The 7755-nt window shown below is 39.6% G+C and overlaps 1 protein-coding gene across 1 annotated transcript; it reads right to left on the reverse strand.

The window, feature by feature from the left end:
• Positions 1–1273: 1273 nt before the first annotated feature.
• esd (esterase D/formylglutathione hydrolase) lies at positions 1274–7257 on the reverse strand. The gene is made up of 9 exons (XM_005751009.1): positions 7138–7257; positions 5349–5423; positions 5143–5231; positions 3774–3872; positions 3468–3592; positions 3260–3379; positions 2229–2327; positions 1888–2055; positions 1274–1718 (listed from the first exon to the last, which is right to left on the reverse strand). The coding sequence occupies exons 2-9, from the start codon at positions 5414–5416 to the stop codon at positions 1638–1640; spliced, it is 849 nt and encodes a 282-aa protein (XP_005751066.1). The 5' UTR covers positions 5417–5423; positions 7138–7257; the 3' UTR covers positions 1274–1637.
• Positions 7258–7755: the final 498 nt, after the last annotated feature.

Consider the following 7755-nt stretch of genomic DNA (forward strand, 5'->3'; position numbering starts at 1 on the left):
ATACTGTATATACTGTACTGTATTTCACTTTATCAGTAAAGACCTCACCTGAAACAAAAGTCTGTTGTTGGCTCATTTGTATAAGTTTTTTTTCTCCTCCCTTGAATTTCTCTAAAATTTGACTCTATTGATGCATCATTTCTGATATTGAACGAGTCTCCTCGGTCAAACTGGACAGCATTAATATAGCGTGGTTCTTGGTGGCAGGAGAAACTAGAGTACTAGAGAACGTGCACATCTTACTTAAAGACCAAGTCTGGGTTTGTACCAGGCAACAGTGCTAACCACTAAGTTGCACTTGGCAACGGTAGGGAGGAAGATTTTACTTTTAACAGGTAGAGACTTGCAGCAGAACCAGGCTGACAGATGTGCAGCCGTTTGATGAATTGAGGATAAAAGACATAATCAACCCAAAAGGCTTGAAACAGTGAAATATCCCCAATAAAATCTCTAAATGGTAAAACATGAACTCAATATTTATTTAATTCAAAGGAAAAATGTCAAAGTAAGTCCTTACATGAAGTTTGGAAAACTTCATATACTGTATTTTTGAGCTTTTTTTTTTATGTATATTAGCCATTCTGAAGTTTAAAAAAACAGCATGCATCACTACAAACAGATGTTTCTGTTACTGTTTTTATGACCAAAGGATGCAAGAAAGAAATGTTAACCCCTTAAAGCTGGAATTGACTTTGAAGCTCATTTTAAGCTTTAAAATTGTCTTAAGGGCCGATTATATAACTGCAGTCACAAAGATAAAATAATCAGTGCCATCTAATCTTAAAGACCTCATAGTACCATATTATCCCAATAGAGCGCTACACTCTCAGACTGCTGACTTACAGGCACCTACTTAAGATTAGCCTTAAAACGTTCCCGGTTGGTATTGCTGATGGATCAGGTGAACCTTCATTACACTGCTTGACTCAGGCTGCTGCTTCTTCACTCACCTTATTTTAATCTGTGCTTATACACCACTTTGCATTTAATCACTAATAATTACTAAAACTGGCTCTCTTCCACAGAGTGTCTTTTATTCTCTCCCCCAATCAAATGCAGCAGATGGCGGCCCCTCCCTGAGCCTGGTTCTGCAGCTTTTCTTTCTCTCTGTCACCAAGTGCTGGTTCATCTGGTGGTTGTGGTTCCTTCTGTATTACTGTCTTTACCTTCCAATATAAAGCTTCTTGAGTCGACTGTTCAAAGTTGGTGCTTTAGAAATCAAATTTAAATAAAAAACACTCAACAGCAATGCAATGAAGACAAAACACCAAAATTTATCAGCAAGATTTATTTTTTTATTTTATTCTTATGAAAGACTGATCAGTCTCCGCTCTGAGTCCAGAAGAAAATCCACATGCTGGCAGTCGGGTCACAAGAATACTTCCTGATATTAGAAACGTGGCTGTAACCACACCTCCCCAAAAAAATACTAAACACAGAAGTTTCTCTTCTTTTCACAGTGAAGGCACAAAGGCTTCTAAGTGGGACGAATTGTCAGTGAGCTGACATGCTTTGTTTAGTTCCCAGAAACGGGTGAACTCAGTGCTACAGGAAGTCGGAGGAGAAATGAAACAGAAAAGGTGAATGATGGCAGCAGGGTCAGAGTGATCTGCCTGGGGTCAAACTGCGGTGGCTGTTCAGGCATTCAGGTACTTGGCGTGGTGTTTGATGTGGTCGTTCATGAAGGAGTAGATGAAGAAGTAGCTGTGGTCATAGCCCTGCAGAAGGAAACAGCATACAGTGACACAGATCAGGTGTTGCATAAATATGAAGATCAAAAATAAATAAACTTCATTTTCTCAGCTGCTCTACGACTTATTTGAAGACATTTCTGATTTCTCTGACAAGAATCAGAGCTTTTACTTTGTAGAGACTACAGGAACTGACCGGCTGCAGCCTGAAGACGACAGGGATTTTCTTCTCGGAGCAGACAGCGATCAGGTTGTCGGGCAGAAGCTGGCTAGCTGACAGGAACTGGTCGTCTCTGCCTTGATCAATGAGGATGTCGAGCTGAGGACCGGAATACGAAGCTGCCAACACAGTAGCGTCGTACGCCTGAAAGAAATAATGACGAGTTGCATAAGTCACATGATCATGCTCCATTATCTTCCGTTTCTTCTGCTCTGGTGGCCAAACTCTCCTCGTTGAAACTCTCATTGACTCTTCATCCAGCAGCTTAGGAGTCATGTTTTAGTAGATTCTTTGGCCACTAACTTCAGTGCTCTTACCTCCCATGTTGACCTATCAGGGCCCAGGTATCCTGAGAAAGCTTTCTGTCCCCAGGGACACTGCATCGGGTTACAGATGGGAGCGAATGCAGACACAGCCTGCAGGAGACACATCAGGATCTATCAGCATCTTTCAGTTATTCAGGATGTGTTTCTACTGATGGAAAGTGAAGAGAGAGGACAGCCGAGGCTGACAGGATGCAAGAGTTCTGGTGATGTGATATTTTGTGACAATAAAATGTTTCCACAGAGATTCCTGAAGTTTTAATGAAACAAATCTGATAAAGAAAAATGATTTACTAGTTTCACTGGTGTTGGCTTTTTTAAAGAGTACTTGGGCAAACTACATAACTGAGCAATTGAGACATGAAAACCAAATCTCATACAACCAAAGAATCCACCACACCTTACGTCTCTTTGATTCTCGGCTCTTTACCTCACATTTGTTGCCTTGATGGCAACAAATGTTGTGATTTGGCACTTTATAAAATTGAAAATGTAATAAATGCAATCGCCTGTATAATCCCGTCTATCTGAGCCTATCTACACATCTTCATTAGCTCTGATTTTCATCACAGTTTTTGTCCTTATGCGTTCGTTTTTTGCACCATTTTTATCAAGAAAAAAAAAAAGAAATGGTCGTTAACGAGCAGATTGCTTCCAGCGTTTACGCAGCTTTACTTCAATTAGACTGAAGTCAGAGTCGTTAGCAAACATGTTGTGTGTAGATGTGGAATATTTCAATTAGTGTGTCCAGATACACTTAAAACATTTAATTTAATCTGTCTGATAATTGGAACGGTCAAAATGACACACACAGTTCACAACTTTTCATTATCCCTGGCACATAGAAAAAATTATTAAAAGGTGTAGCAGAAGCAGACTGACAAATTAATGACAGGAAATGTTATTTATGATTAAAAAACAAAATAAAAATGAAAGCTAATTTAAATCTATTAGAGATTATAGAGATGAACCAATTGCCCTCATTAATGAAGCCTTTTCTCTTGTACAAGTGAATAGTACAGTACCTTGTATTTCCCCGGGTTCTTCAGGGCACAGATGAGCGCCCCGTGGCCGCCCATTGAGTGGCCAGAGATGGACATCTTCTCTGGGTCGGTGGGGAAGTTAGCGTTGATCAGTTTAGGGAGCTGACAGAGACGAGGCAGACTATTTAAATCACAGGAGCTTTAGGAAAAACAGGTGTTGCTGGACGTGGAAGACTTAAATCCGTCATACCTCCTCGGTGACGTAGGCATACATGCGGTAGTTGGTCTTCCATGGGTCCTGGGTGGCGTTGATGTAGAAACCAGCACCAGTGCCAAAATCCCAGCTCTCATCTTCGCCTTCGATGTTGCAGCCACCTTAGGAGGGATGACAGATGGTTAGTCAGTCACAAAAGCTCTAAAGATGCTGAAGCCCCACCAAAACCTTCATAGAGATTTTCACTGAGCAGAATCAAGACTTCAAAACAAACCGTGGGAATCAACACAAAGACGTAAGTGCACTCGTGCTGAGGTGCTTACTATCAGATGGTGAACTTACGGGGGCTGGTGTCTGGAGCTACGATGATGATGCCGTGCTCCGCAGCACCGAGCTGACTGCCGGCTTTGGTGATGAAGTTCTGCTCCGTACACGTCAGGCCTGCAGAGAGACAGTGAAAACTGATGAGCCGCAGTCACCGCTGCTCTGAACAGGCATGATAGCTTATGATCAAATCATCTTCTGAAGGCTGTCCAAATACGTTCATTTGATTTCATGCTTCACGAAAAAGTTTTTAATCAATATCAGTCAATATTTTAACATTTTTCACAAAATTCAACAGTTAGGCTGTGTTTAAGTTATCGTTCATTTAGAAGGAGAACCTGAGTGATTGAGCCACGTAAGGATAACAGTGGTCGAACACCACAGAGTGAACAAAATTACAGCAACAATTAGTACGACTTGAGATCTTGTTGACTATTGATTGTGAGACCAATCTGTCAACAACTGTAAAAAAAATCCAATGCAGTTACCTGGAAATCACTGATTCTTCCTCGTCACAATCTAATGTGACTGAGGCTTTACTGTTACAGTCACAGTGAACTTTTATTTTCTTTATAGATTTTCACAATTTGCATAGGTATTTCTACATCCCTAAAAACATAATATAGCCATGCATTTATTACCACATTTGCTATTATGCCACCACCGTTTCACCCTAACATTTTAAACATATCTCCATTACTTTTAGCAAACAACTTTAAGCATTTACAGTTAACCCTTCGTCTATTATTTCTTTTTAACCATTATGTTGAAGCTACTTTTAAATATCTTTGCCACTACTTATAGATGACTTTACTCTGTTAGCTACTTTTGGATATTGATAAATATCTTTTTTTTTTAATTTTTAGCAATTAAAAATATTGAACAATCTATTAACTGCTCTCAGCTATTTGTTTCTTTCAGCAAACAATTTATCCATTTAATTTTAGCTAATTCTACAGTCCATAACTATACACCTATCGCTTTCAGCCAATCATTTAGCATGGTTAGCGAATTTAAAAATCTTAAGCTAACAGGTATATATTTGAGGGGTTTTTTGCTAATTTGCTTTAACAGTTCTTTACAGTGAGAAAATGTTCAATTCTGACTTAAAAAATTGAAATCATCATCATTCTCTTTTTCTCTTTTTTAACCAAACTGAGACTAATTCCAGCTTTTTGCCCTCTCAGGTCTATTTTCTCTTCTTCAGTTAAACAAACAATGCATTGTTTAGCACCTGTCATACATTATACCGAGTCAGGATCTTCCTGTTGACTTATTTACTAATCTTTTAAACAGGAGAAAAACTCCTCAACTGATCTAAGAAAACGTTTAACATTTACACACCTTAATCTAATGGATCAAGGTAAACAATGACTCAAAAACTCACCAGAGAGCCAGTACATGACGGCACACTTGTCGGTCTCAGCCTTTGGAGGCAGATAGACTGCAAACTTCATCTTACACTTCAGCTCAGTGCTGCACAGAGTAAATACAAACACGTTAGTGCAGTCTTCTTACACATTTATACACTTTTACACACATGAGAAAGTCACTGAAGGTGAGGCCAAAGGAGTGTCTGAAGATGTGTCGCACCTTTCATGTTCAAAAACCTTCTGGAAGCCACCAGCGCACTTGTTGGAGGACACTAGTGTGAGGGCCATCTTTGATCTGAGGACATACAGCAGCAGAGTAAACGCAAACACAGTGTACTCCTGCTTAAAGTCACTCAGACTACATCCAGCCCACATTACTCAACTTGCCAACTGGGTGAGATGGTTTTGTTTCACAGTAATGTACACATCTCTTATATCGGGTGCAAATGTGAAGCACTGCATTATGGAAGTTTAATGATGCACACGAGGATGTTTCTTGTACTAAGCACGCTTTTAAAGAGCAACAAATGACACTGTTTTTTAATAATATAAATACAATGAGTGCAAACCGAATTAATATAGGATATAATATCTCTATAAAAGGTGATAACAAAGCTAAAATACAAACTGAACTTCCTGAACACACTCTTTATGACGTCTGTGACAAACTCCAGCCTCCTGCGACCCTGAATTGGATAAACGGATGGATGGAGGCCATATTATGCATTTCCTTATTTTCTATCATGTAAATACTTGTACAATGAAAGCTCAAAGTAAACATGATAGAGTTTGAAATAATGCGTTCAGTGTCTGTACAAGCTCAGCTGTCACGCAGCTTTTCCTACTCTTAGCTCTTTATCACATCAAAGACAGCAGGTGTCGCTAATATGGTCATCTAGGCACTGAAGCTACCTTCTGTTTGCAGAAGGCAGCCAATTAGAGGAAAGCAGGGTTAAAGGGGGGTTGTTTCAGTCAAAGGATCAGCTGAGGAGCTAAGCTGAAGCCACATTTGAAGTAAATAAGAGGTATTTTGATCATGAATGAGCGGAGTCTAGGAAGATCGAGGGGGAATATAGAGCTAGAAATGAGCAAGTCTTCGAAATATGGACTGCCTGGCTTTCATATCCTACTAGACCCTAATCTTTATGTGTAATAAGGTATTGTGATGTAACTGTTAGTTACTGTCCACTTGGATTGGACTTGGCTTAGTTATTAAAACTATTTATTGGCAGCAGCACTGATAATAAGCCAGGTTAAGAAGCATTCCCATTTAAAAGAACTTAAACACTCCATACATGGCTCCATGAACAAACAGGTGAATGCTCAGCACCAATCTGAGAACCTTTCCATAAATGAGGCCCCGGATTTGATAAGCACAAACGCAGGTAGTCCAAACACTAAGCAGATGCAACTGATGTCGCGGTGGTTGCGATTAACGTTCAGGCTTTAACTAGGACGGCTAAGAAGCGTCCGTTACCTGTCCACTATACTCACGAGGCGACGTCGCTGCAAGTACAGTCGGCGAACTCTGAGAAACAACGGTAAGTCTCAAAGTCTAAGGCAGCTGAGCAGCAGCTTACAGAAAATGTCAAATCTGACCACAACAGCAACGAATACAACCACAGGTCAGTGTATGGGCTGCTGTCACCCTCCAGCCTTGGCTTAAAATAAAGTTAACCCCTGGTACTAACGACAGTGACCAAGGCAAAGCACCTACAGTACAACATTCAATCCAAATTACGTCCTGCATGACGCCGAATTAAACATAATCGCTTTCTATACATGCAACATGTCTTTTAAGCCATTCACACTAAGCTTTTGTTAAGATTTTACACAGACGGAGTTAAATTGGTCAGCAATAGAATAAGAGTTGGGCGTGCAAGGATTAGCAAGTAAAGTTAGCCCATGTAGATATCTTTGAGTGGCATTTTTAATTTCTGTCTAAAGTTACATAAGTGAAAACACGGGGACGCAGCAAAGCAGCAGCAGAACACATGACTAACACATACCTTATTAAATCAATCAATTTATCAGTGTAACTGGATAAATTGCTAAAGTCCCCGCCGATGCCGCGCAAAGCACACAGTCCACAGTACGACAACGTCAAGGTTGACGTGATGACGCCACCCCCTAGAATATTGCAGGACTTGATGTAACCCTAGATAGACGCTAGATGGCGCCGGTGTTTATCAGGAAGAATGCTGCATTGCTAGTCACAGAGCAATAACCAGTAATACTTAACAATATTGTTTGTATTGTTCATTATAATATCTTTATTTTACTTGTTTATCGGAATAAATTCTTAATATATTAAGAATTAAATCATATACCTAAATCATGTATCATATTTTAGGAATAAAGCTGTAACATTATAAAACACAATTAAATGGCAAAGGCCTTAAAAGTCGTTTTTTTCACTGTTAGACCAGAAGATAGAGGCTTTTCATAGTGTCATGTTGTAACATTTATATTGTAATAGTGTACTCCACAAATTATAATTCATTCCAATTAGTCTGGATTTGTAGGTCTGCATAATTTGTAGTAAACCCGAGTGTTTTAGGGGGCACCTGCATTGCCCATGAATGGATAAATTTCTCTATTACATGTAAGAACTGGTAACCTCTCTT

This window comes from Pundamilia nyererei, unplaced genomic scaffold (genome assembly GCF_000239375.1).
Source record: "Pundamilia nyererei isolate P.nyererei 1_Seehausen unplaced genomic scaffold, PunNye1.0 scaffold00296, whole genome shotgun sequence".
In the NCBI taxonomy this organism is placed as follows: Eukaryota; Metazoa; Chordata; class Actinopteri; order Cichliformes; family Cichlidae; genus Pundamilia; species Pundamilia nyererei.

What these genes read in the sequence shown, in the direction of transcription:
- esd (XM_005751009.1), bottom strand. Translation starts at nt 5,416, where the DNA reads ATGGCCCTCACACTAGTGTCCTCCAACAAGTGCGCTGGTGGCTTCCAG. An exon ending in AAGGTTTTTGAACATGAAAG is followed by an intron (nt 5,232 to 5,348) that starts GTGCGACACATC and finishes TACTCTGTGCAG; the next exon opens with CACTGAGCTGAAGTGTAAGA. An exon ending in ATGCCTACGTCACCGAGGAG is followed by an intron (nt 3,380 to 3,467) that starts GTATGACGGATT and finishes CGTCTCTGTCAG; the next exon opens with CTCCCTAAACTGATCAACGC.